General features: G+C 36.6%; 2 protein-coding genes across 3 annotated transcripts in view; one reads left to right on the top strand and one right to left on the bottom strand.

Moving 5' to 3' along the window:
* The window catches only part of piezo1 (piezo type mechanosensitive ion channel component 1 (Er blood group)), a 108,552-nt gene extending 105,179 nt beyond the window's left edge, over positions 1–3,373 (top strand). Inside the window, exons 47-51 of the mRNA XM_016540890.1 lie at positions 735–907; positions 1,002–1,124; positions 1,851–1,930; positions 2,265–2,451; positions 2,601–3,373. Of these exons, the coding sequence (XP_016396376.1) occupies positions 735–907; positions 1,002–1,124; positions 1,851–1,930; positions 2,265–2,451; positions 2,601–2,856 (819 nt within the window). The 3' untranslated portion in view covers positions 2,857–3,373. The remainder of the gene's footprint in view (positions 1–734; positions 908–1,001; positions 1,125–1,850; positions 1,931–2,264; positions 2,452–2,600) is intronic.
* Positions 3,374–5,058: 1,685 nt separating this feature from the next.
* Positions 5,059–13,592, bottom strand: part of ctu2 (cytosolic thiouridylase subunit 2 homolog (S. pombe)) — a 14,061-nt gene continuing 5,527 nt past the window's right edge. The window contains exons 8-17 of one of the 2 annotated variants that reach the window (XM_016540891.1): positions 9,864–9,999; positions 9,651–9,782; positions 8,488–8,579; positions 8,278–8,378; positions 6,789–6,942; positions 6,595–6,661; positions 6,155–6,213; positions 5,578–5,632; positions 5,390–5,416; positions 5,059–5,200 (exon numbers count right to left, since the gene is read on the bottom strand). In XM_016540891.1, the coding sequence (XP_016396377.1) occupies positions 5,408–5,416; positions 5,578–5,632; positions 6,155–6,213; positions 6,595–6,661; positions 6,789–6,942; positions 8,278–8,378; positions 8,488–8,579; positions 9,651–9,782; positions 9,864–9,999 (805 nt within the window). In that variant the 3' untranslated portion in view covers positions 5,059–5,200; positions 5,390–5,407. Of the gene's footprint in view, positions 5,209–5,389; positions 5,417–5,564; positions 5,633–6,154; positions 6,214–6,594; positions 6,662–6,788; positions 6,943–8,277; positions 8,379–8,487; positions 8,580–9,650; positions 9,783–9,863; positions 10,000–13,592 lie in introns of both variants that reach the window. The other variant, XM_016540892.1, reaches the window with a different exon arrangement.

Below are 13,592 nucleotides of genomic sequence, written 5' to 3'. Positions count from 1 at the left end.
AGGTCTCGTGACTTTCGTCAAATCAAATTGTGCATAGAAAACTTTAACCGACAACTGTTTATCATGGCTGCTGGAAGTGCATTCTTCAAGCATCAATTCAGTCGCATCTTCCTCTAACTTAATATGTTAAGGTAAATATCGGATTTCTGCTTACTAAATGATTAATGTATCAAATGCGGTGTACAGCGTTTATTATGAGGGGGTAGAATCCACAGCTCAGTACTCACTACTCACTACTCATGAGTACTTTTAAATAGGTACTCTTTTACTCTTACTCAAGTAGTTTTTTGGACAAGTACTTTTACTCTACTCACACTACAGTTTTTGGAAGGTAATGGTACTTTTACTTGAGTATATTTTTTCAGTACTCTTTCCACCACTGCGGGTTTGGAACGAAATGGGGGTAAGTGATTAATGACCAAATTTTCATTTTGGGGTGGAATTCATGCAACTGTGGTTTATAGTCTACATTCAGTTTTTTTACTTCTGGCAATTTTATTTAGGCTTCAAAATTCATAAACATTGTTCATTTGTAAAATTTCACGATGAACAAAACCTAAGAATCAAAGTTTTGTTGGTCACAGAGAGATTTTCTTCAATAATCTAAAAGCCAATTGAAAAATTATATTAGGTTTTTGCTGAGGGAAAGAGGATACGATAACATCCGTACCGACCTCTGCTAGAAAGAACAGTCGGCTTTTCCATTTGTGTCCAATACTGTAATGTGTCCACAGGTGGCCATGCAGTTTATTACCATGTACAGCTATGAAGACATAGTCACAGCCAACATTGAGGGCAGCTCAGGGTCAGTGTGGCGGATCAGCCCACCGAGCAGACAGGAGCTAATAAAGGAACTGCTTGGCAGCACAGGTGACATGACCCTCCGTCTGGATTGGAACTTCCAAAGGTCAGTTTGATGGAGAAGGACAGTGGTTTTGAATTAAACTCGCTTCTGTTGGGAGTATAGGACCTCATGCTCATAATGTGTTTGTGTCTGAAAGGGACCTGGGGAAAGGTGGGACAGTGGAACATACTTTTGACAAGCACTCCATCAGTTTGTCACCGAAGAACCCAGTCAGAGCGGACCTGGCCTCGCTGCTTTTGGGCACCCGAAAGGATCCTGTGTAAGTTTTGTGACTACATGGGAGAAAAAGAATGAGTCATCCTAGATACACATCTCATGTAAAAAAAAAAAAATTCTTACAGAAAAAAAATTGTGAGGTGCACAAGTGATGATAGATCACTCTGTTCATTTTCATCACTTGCATCATCTTGGTTGCAGTTCATTTCAACACCAAACTCAATTGTTAAGGCCTATTCACACCAAAAATAACTAAAACGAAAACTATAAATAACTGGTTACATTTTAGTTTGGGGACCAATTCTCACTATTAAATACAACTAACAATTAAATACAACTTTTGCCTCAATAAACTCTTAATTTGCTGCTTATTAATAGTTACGCAGCACCTGAAAATAGGCAAATCCAACTTTTCATTTTCCGTAGTTTATATACTCCTGGTTTTCATAGTTAGTACACGATGTAACTACAGAAGAGTCAAGTTTTAAATAGGAAAAATATAGAAACTCTTTGGTCATTTTTGAGCGAGATGCTAATGATCAGCATTGATCTATGCTAAGCTACAGCTAAAAGTACTACCACCAGACCCGGAGATCAGCTGAATGGATTCTAAAACGGTAAAGCTCAACTGTTTAACTCGAGGGGAGTTGGAAAATGAGCCTATTTTCAAAAATTGTGTGTTCCTTTAATCCCCCAGTGTTCAAGACATGCTTATGGCCTTGTTTTTGGACTCACTCTGATTGTGATCATCTCTGTAATTTTCTTGTAGACATGTGCCGCACATGTTTCCTAACTACATCAGAGCACCTACTGGAGCTGAAGCAAAACCAGTTAGCCAGCTGTATGAAGGTAAAAAGCATTCAAACATCTTTTTAGTCAAGCACAATACATTCTCAGTAAATTTCCCTAATGATTTGTGAGGGATTTCCACCCTGTTTGAGACATACTGAACATTAATTTATACTGTTGTGTAACGTCATATTTACATCCAACTTCAAATGTACATCAAAACTTAAATATCCAAATATTCCTTGGTCTGTCATATACATTTTATGATGGATGGATCGATTGATTAATGGCAGAATGTGGCATAACAGGGTGGAATCAACATGGAACATTTATTTAAAATATTTTGTAATATTTACAGTAATCTCTATATATAAATCTTATTTTGTCCTGGCAGGTGATGAGGAGGGATATCAAAATGTGACTTTGTCACTGATGAGAGAAGCCTCTGTGAATACCACTGGAGCTCAAGAGTGGTGGGACATCAGCATTGCGGACTGCAGGGGGTCCTGTGGTGTTCTACCTATGGTCATCTTTAACGACAAAGTTAGCCCTCCAAGTTTGGGCTTTCTAGCAGGATATGGGTACAAAGCATTCATTCCTTTCATGAGATATAGTGCAGGCTTTTACTGTATTCACTGTCAACTCGATTGGAAAACATTTGATTTCTTGATTGTGCCAGTGTTATATGTTTCAGAATATTCCTCTAAACACGTCTCTCCTCCTCCTCCAGGATCATGGGTCTTTACGTGTCGGTGGTTCTGGTCATTGGCAAGTTTGTGCGAGGCTTTTTCAGCGAGATCTCTCACTCCATCATGTTTGAAGAACTGCCATGTGTGGACCGCATCCTCAAACTATGCATGGACATTTTCCTGGTTCGGGAAACCGGAGAACTGGAGCTGGAGGAAGAGATTTACTCCAAACTCATCTTCCTCTATCGCTCTCCAGAGACCATGATCAAGTGGACTAGAGAAAAGAATGAAGACTGAAACTGTTTTGTAGCTGGTGCAGCATCACGTGCTTGGATGTTCTGCATCATGATGTCCACTTCGGCCTCGAGGCCAGCTAGAACCAGTGGAGCTTTACTGCTCTTGTGAGCTTGTGACATTGTATAAGTTGGATGATTCAATGTCTCATGAACAATGAGTCTATAGCCATTTATCCAATGCTACGAATGTTGTTGGCTTCTTTGCACTCAGAGGTTGGATAACTGGGGTCAGGTTAAGCCTCTGCGTTATTCTGCCTGGACTGTGTTTAGTTTTGTCAGCAAGCCTGAAAATCAGCCTCTCTCAGAGGGACTCGATGTGAGTGATTCAGACGCTAACCCAGTGTCCTAGTGACCAGTGGGCGCAGAATGGTAGGACCTTCAAAGTGCAAATCCAAACACTATTGGAGTGAATCTCGCAAAACCATGTCTGGGTTATACTTTATCCCAAAATAACAGGAAATTATATTTTAGGACTATTCACTCAAAAATGAAATTTCTGTCATCATTTACTCACCTTCAAGTTGTTCCAAACCTGTCTGAGTTTCTTTCTTCTGTTGAACAAAAAGGTATGTTAAAAATGTATGTTACCAAACATACTTGCTCGTCCCCACTGACTTCAATTAGTATGGACAGGGGGAAAAATGCAATCAATTGTCAATGGGTTCCAGAAACCATTTGGTTACCAGCATTCTTCAAAAACATTTTGTGTTCAGTAGATGAAAAAAGGTTTGGAACAACATAGTGTTTAGTTTTGTCAGCAAGCCTGAAAATCAGCCTCTCTCAGAGGGACTCGATGTGAGTGATTCAGACGCTAACCCAGTGTCCTAGTGACCAGTGGGCGCAGAATGGTAGGACCTTCAAAGTGCAAATCCAAACACTATTGGAGTGAATCTCGCAAAACCATGTCTGGGTTATACTTTATCCCAAAATAACAGGAAATTATATTTTAGGACTATTCACTCAAAAATGAAATTTCTGTCATCATTTACTCACCTTCAAGTTGTTCCAAACCTGTCTGAGTTTCTTTCTTCTGTTGAACAAAAAGGTATTTTAAAAATGTATGTTACCAAACATACTTGCTCGTCCCCACTGACTTCAATTAGTATGGACAGGGGGAAAAAATGCAATCAATTGTCAATGGGTTCCAGAAACCATTTGGTTACCAGCATTCTTCAAAAACATTTTGTGTTCAGTAGATGAAAAAAGGTTTGGAACAGCATAAGGCTGAGTAAATCGTGACAGAATTTACATTTTTTCAGTGCACTTTCCTTTAAGATTTGTTTGTATAGGAAGTCTTAGCACTATTGCAGTTTTGCAGAGTTTATGACAATCGACTGATTTCTATAATATAATCTGGATTTTTTTTTTTCAATGATTCTTATTACTATAATACAGTAATATACTGAAATGATCAAAGTCGAGCCCAACTAATACTCATCGTGATATCATAATGTATTAATATTCCACAACTGAAATATTTTGAGTGCTTAATTGGCATGGAAATTGTCAGGCAAAAAATTATTAATAATAATTGTAACGATTACATAAGTAGGCTTCATTTTCTTTCTAGTGCTTGTAAGTTCTTGTGACTTTGGGGTGAAATATAACCCAGACATGGTTTTGTGAGATTTTCACTCATTTTAACTTTGTTTTTGTTCTGTTACTACAGCAAAAGTGTTTACACGCCAAAGTATCTTAGGATGAGAGCCATTTAGTATTTTGTTTCTGGTTTTACAATTTCTGATCAAACACTTGAAGTCATTTTTCCTCATAAAAAAACAATCAAGTAATTTGAATCTGACAGCTACGTTGTTGTTTTGAATGGAAAGCGCCACACTTCCATTCGCTAAGTGCTGGAATGCTGTGCTTGGCAATTAGGGTTATTAGAACATTGTGTAATTGTATATGTCTTAAGTGCACACATTGTGTAATGAGTGTGCCAAATTTCATCTGTAGGGGCTGGAATAATCATTTCCACTGTATGATTATGCAAAGGGCACAAACAAGTACTCTTTGCTTTTTTCTTCTTCTTCAGAAATCAAATGTGAGCCTGTAAAATTCCTTGCTGTGTAGCAGTTTGCTAAATTACGAGTTTAAGAATGTTGCCCTTCTGCACAAATAAATGACTATTAATGATTGTATGTCGTCTGAATTATTATTAAATGCAGACAAGGTTATATTGATTTAAATTTCAGCAGGCGTATTCACAAATTACTTTTTATTGACTTGCAAATGAAATAATTACTATGGAATACTTTTATGATTTGGTTTTGAATAGGGTGAAACCATGCATTAGCAAGGCTAACCCTAGATACAGTCCTATAGAGAAAGCTGTTAATCACTTTGTCTAAACCAGGGGTAGGCAAGTTCGGTCCTGCAGAGTTCCACTCCAACCCTAATCAAACACACCTGAACAAGCTAATCAATGTCTTCAGGATTACTAAGGCTATAGGCAGGTGAGTTTTTTTTTTTTCCGGGTTGGAGCTGAACTCTGCAGGACTGCAGCTCTTTAGGTCCGAACTTGCCTACCCCTGGTCTAAACCAAATATCTGTTAGTCTCCTTCCTTTATTTATTTTCCTGTCATTTTATTTATTTATTTATCTATATATTTATTCGTTTTTAATTTCTGCAGGTTTGGTCCTCCATATTAGCAAGGCTAACCCTAGATACAGTCCTATAGAGAAAGCTGTTAATCACTTTGTCTAAACCAAATGTCTGCTAATCTTCCTCATCGTCCTCCAAAAGGTACTCGCTGATTTCCATCTTCATTTGTGATCTGTGGAAAGAAACGGGTAAGTCTCATATATACAGGACAGGTACAAGCTCAACAAAAAGCTACAACTCCAGTGATATTTAGCAGAAGGTTGTTTCAAAATAGCTTCACAGTCATAAACGGGACAATAACTGGTAGTGTCAATGGTGCACAGTTCATCAATTATGACAGGACTTCAAGTTCAGCTGTAAAGCAGCTCTACAGAAGAAAACTGTCATTGTTCAGTTCAACGTTGACTCAATTTAGTTAAATAACAGTGTCAATGTTGCAAAGTTCATCAATTATGAAACAAGTTCAATTAGATCTACAGAAGACAATCATTATTTAGCTAAATTCAGTTTAGGTGTTTGTATTCTCATCCGATGGGGTCAGGTCTTTGTGTCACAACAGAATGAAATTTTAAGTCTTAAGTGGTCTTCCATAGGAGGAGGAAATCATTCTGGTTTGGAAAGCGTGAGTAAATGACAATTTTTAAAAATTTTTTTTATAAATTATTTATTTAGGTTATGGAGCAGCATTTCCCACCTTTTCTGTCGTTTTTCTGCCTCTGTTATGATGTAAGGTGGAAGAGTGTTTGTTGCTACCTGTAGGAGAGAGTAAGCTCATCTATTATTGACATTACTGATACATATTTATAAGTGGACAGTTGACATTTATTTCCCTAAAATAATGTTGATTCAGAATGTATATGAATGTTCATGTAAATAAGTCCTATCATGCAACACATTTTTGAAGTACAAATATTCCATATAGTCTCTAAATTTATATAAGCTCACAATATTTCAAATTTGAATCACAGTACTTATAAAAATAAATGGAAAAAATACTGTTTTATATGACATTACATGTGAAACTGCTGGACACTGCTGTGATGCCATGTCATCTACCACATACCACAATGAATTTGATGAATGCAGTACACGTAATGATTGGACCCATGAGTGCTGAGCTTTTCTCAAACTCACCATGTCCTTGATAGTGAGTCTACAGCTGTAACACAAGAGCGTCTTCAAGTCCTGATGTGAAGGCAACCTGAAATACAATTCAGAAAAATGGAAAAAAAGGCAAATTAAATCTTATAGCATCAAATACATTCCAACTACTGACTCCGCTTAAGCTAAAACTTCTAAAAAGAGCACAAATGGAGGACAAAACTCACCTGTTTGAGGAACAGCAGCCTCCAGGCCCACAACCCTGACCCTCTGTGCAGCACTGCTCTGCAGATTGTGCTGGTGCATCTAGAGACGGGTCCTGAAGTTTAATCTGGGACAGCTGCTCAGATACCAAAGTAGCATGGAAGGCAGAAGCTTTATCTGCAAAAAAAAAAAAAAAGTTTGTTGATTAAAGGGATAGTTCACCCAAAAATGAAAATGTGATGTTTATCTGCTTACCCCCAGGGCATCCAAGATGTAGGTGACTTTGTTTCTTCAGTAGAACACATATGATGATTTTTAACTTTAACCGTTGCAGTCTATCAGTCGTATAATGCATGGCAATGGTAACAAAATCTATGAGAGTAAAAAAAACATGCACAGACAAATCCACATTAAACCCTGTGGCGTGTGACGACACACTGATGTCCTAAGACACGAAACGATCGGTTTGTGCCAGAAACCGAACAGTATTTATATAATTTTTTACCTCTGATACACCACTATGTCCAACTGTCTTTGGGTCCAACTTCTTGGATGCCCTGGGGGTAAGCAGATAAACATCACATTTTCATTTTTGGATGAACTATCTCTTTAAGAATTATTCAAAACTCATAACCCTACTACAAAGACAGGCTTACGGTGGTTAAGCTGGTTTTTGGAACATGGTAGCTTTTTTGCATTAATGTAATAATCTGTTTTAAACTAGACTTTAAAATGGTAGGAGTAAAGGCAACTAGTTCACTGGAATAATTACACAATGACAGTAAAGTAACAATACAGTAAGTACATTTTGAATGGAATGCTACTAGAATTGTTATGCTTTTGTTGGTTTAAATTCTGAAATAACTGCTGACAGCACTATTTTTAGTCTTTTACAGTCAGTAGCGTGCCTGCAGCCTATCTGGCAGCAAATCACACCCACATCTCATCAATGCTCTTACTTTTATAAAATGCATCTATTGTGTATTAATAAGTATTTTACCCCATGGATTTTATGCACTTAGGCAAAACTCATACTCCGTAGTGCAATCTGCACTAGATGCATTTATTTCCACAGAGCTTGTATGTAAGTAAATCATGTAAAACGGGAGCTTTATGAGACAAATGAGCATAGGCAAGAGAGAGAGAATTCAATTATTTCCAACATGCACTCATCCAAGGCACTTTTATTTCATTAATGTTAAGTGGTTGAGAGTTTGATGGCATTGACTTCCACCATGTGACTCCATGGGTTCATTGCGTTTTCTTTGACAGATTTGATTTCCACTATGTGACTCTTTAAGTTTGTGCAATCCATTTATCCTTGGATGCAATATAACAAAACTGATTAAGGAAATATCCGATTAAGGAAAAATGCTTAAATATTGGGGAAAAAAATAACATGGTAAAAAGGATCATCGCTCAATCTCAACTGCAAATCAAACTCTGAGTCAGGAATTGAGGACCATGTCAACGTGTGACATAAACATGACCTTTGTTAGGTGCATAACCTACCTACTTTAGTGTCGAGAGTACAGAGACACAGCAGGCACTTGGAGGCAGGTTCAGCGGTTTGACTTTGAGGGGGCATTACCGTATGAAGTTTCTCACTAGTTCTGGAGAAAAATCATTAAGACAAGTCAGACAAGCCGGTCCATTTAAATGCAATTATCAGAGGACACCAACTGAATTCAGGGTCAGAGCCATTGTTTTCAGATCAATTACCTGTAGATAGTGCTAACAGTGGAGGGGAAGTCAGACTGTAGGTTGGTGACGAAACTCTCCGTCAGTCGCTGGATGCTGGTTTTATCGTGGGTCTGAAATGAAAGAGGAGTTTACAGTTAGAGTAAACCACGAGTCAAGTCTCATATCCTAGTCACAAAGTCCAAAATCAGGATGGAAAGACTGGAATCAGATCTGTTGTTTCAGGTAACAAAGTTTCAAATCTACTTAGAATAACTCATGCTGGGAATTTGCGATGTCAATAGCTGTTAAAATAACCAAGACAGCTATCACACTAACTAAATACAGCAGTTTAGGCAGAGGGCATTCAGTCATCGGAATTATTTAATCAATTACGTGGGTTTTTAGTTAGTCTCAGACAGTCTTAGATGCATAACATCTGAAATACGAATGGCACAAAAGCTGCAAGCACTTTCTTGAACTGGCAATCAGATTCAATTGTAATCAGAATGTCTATAGACATTTCCAGAATTTTCAGGACAACCCTTCACAGACAAACTGAGCAAAATGTGCAATTATTTGAATATGTTTTTTCAAATAATTGCAGAGTGACTCCACTGTATGCTCACGTCAGTACAGGACACAACTTAAAAGACATTAAAAGCCTACCGGGGGAATCCATCTAAAGCGCTCTAGCACACTTGCTTGAACGTTAAGTAGGACGGGCCACATGGGAAATGAGTAGGAGGTCTGTGGTACCATAGTCTTAAAAAACCTCAAATATGTTTTCGGAGGAAGCAGAAGGTGAACCAATCCTTCCATTACCAGAAATAAAAAAATCTAAATACAATATATTTTATATAAAGAAAAAGAGACTATTTTGAATCATAACGATGTTTGCATAGTCACTTAGTGCTTAGTCAATTACTACTCTAATACTATTCAAACTCTCATTGTCAAGATGTTTTTCATTACTGTAGAATTATCATGAGAACGAGATATTTTTGAGCTCAACTTAACATGGTAACAAAAACAACAGGAAACACAGGCTATGATGAATCATCACATGTATCCTCAACTCAGCATTTGAAGTAGCATGAGAGATATACATGACTGAAAGTGTAATGATGTTAGCAGCAGAAGAAATGACCGTGATGTAGGAACCACTGAGAGACATTATTCTTTTCCTGATGACAGACTCTCACCTGGGTATCTAGTCCTGAGATAAAAACTGAGGGCACATTAAACATCCTGCTGTAGAAGGCGATCTCTTTGGATGAATAGTCCCTCATGGGCCGCACTATCACCACATCCCCATACCGAGGATCGGAGAAACCCTACAAAACAGCTTCATGTTGATATAAGAAACATTTGGGCTTGTTTTAATCGTATGACAGCACAGAACAAACTTTACTCACCGTATCTGAAGCCAGTGCTGCTCCGCGACCCAAAGCGATATTACTGAGCAGTTTGACGGCCAGTCGTGAGCAGCTATCGCCCATCATGACCTTTGAGTAGCCGTTCTCACGGGCAATGTGCAGAATCAGGTGCTGCCTGTACCAATAAACATTTACGAACTGAAATCTTTATAGCAGGGCATTGCTAAATAAAGCAATAAGCCCCAAGAAGCCGTGGTTTACAGTGAATTTATAACAGCTAAGGGGTGTTGTTAGGCACGACGCGAAGCGTTATAAATTCACTGTAAACCACGGCTTCACGGGGCTTATTGCTTTTATAAAACGGTTTTTCCCTATATGTAGTAAGGTTTCACAGAATTAAACAGAGCAAATAAAGTGTAATGATATAAATAAAAACAGTATTCTTCCACCAAACAATGTAGTTCCTCAGAAACAGCTGTGGTTCCAACTAAGTGGTTGCTGAGCAACACACAGAAGTAAACAAGGGTGTATGTTTGTAGTGTAATTTACAACAGCTTTGAACGCGGCTCAACCAATCAGAATCAAGGACCGGAACTATCCATTTTATAATTCTTGATTATGATTGGTTCAGAGGTGTTCCAACGCATGTGAGGTCAATAATGGCATTCTACAGTCATACATTTTCTGTAGTGCTATTATAGTTAACTAAAGCTAGTGTTAAATTATCGTAACTAAAATGTTTTTATTACTTTAACTGAAATATAAAATATACATTTAAAAAAACATATTTTCTCATTTTGTTTAAATTAAAATAAAATACTAAAAGTACTAACTGGATTAAAAGCATAGTGACAAACTCATTTTTTATTTTGTGAAAAAATATGTATAACTAAAAATTAAAATTATAGATATTTTTAAAATAATAAAATAATAAACTAATATAAAAAGACAAAAGTACACATCAACACTGCTAAAAAGTTTAACTAAAATTAAAATAAAAACAAAAAATAAAATCAATTAACAAAACTTTAACAAAATATTAACAAAACTATAATAGTATATTAATGATACTAAAATAACACTGATGACCACCAAACCATATAACTAACCGTTTTCTTCCATATTTTATGGGAAAATATTCTAACTGGGGTTTGCGAAAGAAATACAGGGGGTTCGTGAGTTGATAAGAAAGGTAAAAATGAATGAAAACACAATTTTTAATTAAAATGTTTTAAAAATTATTTAATCAATCAAAATAAAACTTAAAAAAAGATCAAATATTGTTTTAACTTCATAAGCAATAACCAGCATTACAGATTTGTGAACATGCGAATGTGTTGTTAAAGTATTAAAATATTAAAAAATCTCAGGGGGTAATTTTGTTGATTTTGGGGGGTTGATTTTGTACTTTAAAACTAATATTTTTCTAACAAGGTTAAACCAGACAAGTCTCTAAAATCTCTTAATGCTGTCATACAGAAAAAGAGAGAAAAAAAAAGGGTAGGGAAACTAACCAACTGGCATGGCCCAAATAGACTAAATTGTCTAAATAAAAAGTGGATAAAGACATCATTACTATTTAAAAAGCTGCTTAACTTCCACTAAAATCACTGTGAATGAATACCCAATACACAGTGGATAAGCCAGACACATCTCTTCTAGATCACTTCAGCTGAAGAGCGTAATATTAAAAGGACACATTACAGCAATATCCTCCATATACTGTCTTCTTAACTGTTAGTTATAGGCGATAAAAAAGCTTCAGAGAATGTACTGAGTGATATTCATTGTGAAGGCAAATGTCGCTAATCACTCCATCACTCACGGTTCTATCCAGTGAAGCTTTAAGCTCCAAGAGAGACTGACTGTCTGACTCAACACTCAAACAGACTTCAAAGATCCAGTTCTTCAGTGATGAATCAGTCTAATGTCACACAAAAGTGATCAGAGACAGGAGGGGTGAAGGAGTGCATGACGCAAAGAAAGACTATGAAAGCATCAGGAAAGTACCACAAAAAGCTTGGGGAAGGTGATTCAGCTGAGCCATTGCCATTATATAAAAAAAAATAAGTAAAACACAAAGTGCTAATAAATCATCTTGTGCTTGGCACTTCAAACACACTTTTAAAGAAGTTGCTGCCTGTCAATCTATTCATAATTTAAAGTAGTTAAATTATAATCAAGTAAAAATTGTCAAGTAAAAAGTTAGCTACACTTAAGTAAGAGATAATGTACAGTTAGCCAGTCATTATCGCAAAATGTATCAAACAAAATGGTTTTATTTTGCGATTATGACTAGCTGGCTGAAAATTATTCTATGGTAACTCCATGGACAGAAAAATATTGATGTAAATTGGTCATTATTGGTCACATTTTATTTTAAGGTACAATTCTCACTGATGATGATGATGATAAAACCATTAACTACGACTTTTGCCTCAAACTAAGTTGCTGCTTATTTATAGTTAGTAAGGTAGTTGTTAAGTTTAAGTATTGGGTAGGATAAGGGATGTAGAATATGGTCATGCAGAATATGTACAGAGAAAATACAGCTGAGCAATATCATGGTAATGTTTATGCTCCGAATATTTCATCTGCAATATGCATAATGCAATACTTAATAATAATACTAATAATAATACTAATAATAATAACACAATAGGCTAATACGTGAGAAAACAGTCGATGTCGATGGTAAAGTCAGGCTACTTGCTAGCTATATAAAAATATACAAAGTAACCTTGTTACATTAAAGAGCCTGCTTTAACGGATAAAAATAGTTTTGTTAGTAGGCTATATACCTTGGTATAAATTATTGCATTTATGAATCAGTGATATTGGTTACTTGAATATAAACCATTAATTTAGTCCTATGTTGTATTTTTGTAACAAATGAGATTAAATAGCAACAAACAAGAACACGAATATGTGATATTAAGCAATAGACTGTTCCGAGAAAATGAAAATTTTGGATTTGGTGCTTGATGAAGTCACTGGCAATAAAACTTAGAAAAACGTTGCACACCAGCAGATTTGCAAACTATAGAAGACAGGAATTTGGATGAGCGGCTTGCGTGCCACCACTTTTCCTCCAGATATTTGTAATGTTTTACGAAGCCTAAATAAATAGAATGTTCATTTTAACGGCATCTAGCACAAACGAACGGAGCCGTTGGCATGGACGGAGAGCTCCCTGAATTAGCATTTGTTATTTATTCCTAGGGGGAATGTGTTCAGTATTCTAATGGCACAAATCAAGCACAAACGAATTAGAACGATTTAGACTCACAGTAAAAAAAAACAAAAAAAACAGTCTCACCGTTTCACCTTAATGCTGCCTTGAAATTTAAGCTTAGTCAACTTGAAATATGAAGTTAGTGAAAACGTGGAGCTGACTAAACTTAAAATTTTAAGGCAGCACGAATTTGTTATTTCTGAGGACGGGAAATAGATACAATGTAAATTTGAACGGCACAAATCGAGCACAAACGAATGGCACCGTTTTGGAACAATTTAGATTGCATGGGGTGGAGAGTGACGTCACTGTTCGTAAAAAGTTTATTTTTGTTATATAAATGAAGCGGTCATAGTTACAAAGTTTCTTTTAATGGCACAAACCAGCACAAATCGAGCACAAACAAAAGCACCGGTGTGGAGAGATTTGGACGGCATGGGATGGAGAGTGATGTCATTGCCCAGAATTGTTTTTGTTATTTCTAAGAAGGGGAAATATATTTGAATGGAACAAATCGAGCACAAACGAATGAC

The sequence above is a fragment of the Sinocyclocheilus rhinocerous genome, unplaced genomic scaffold (assembly GCF_001515625.1).
Source record: "Sinocyclocheilus rhinocerous isolate Xijiao unplaced genomic scaffold, SAMN03320098_v1.1 scaffold36, whole genome shotgun sequence".
NCBI lineage: Eukaryota > Metazoa > Chordata > Actinopteri > Cypriniformes > Cyprinidae > Sinocyclocheilus > Sinocyclocheilus rhinocerous.
The sequence above is the reverse complement of the archived record's forward strand: the minus strand, read 5'-3'. Positions and strand labels throughout refer to the sequence as shown.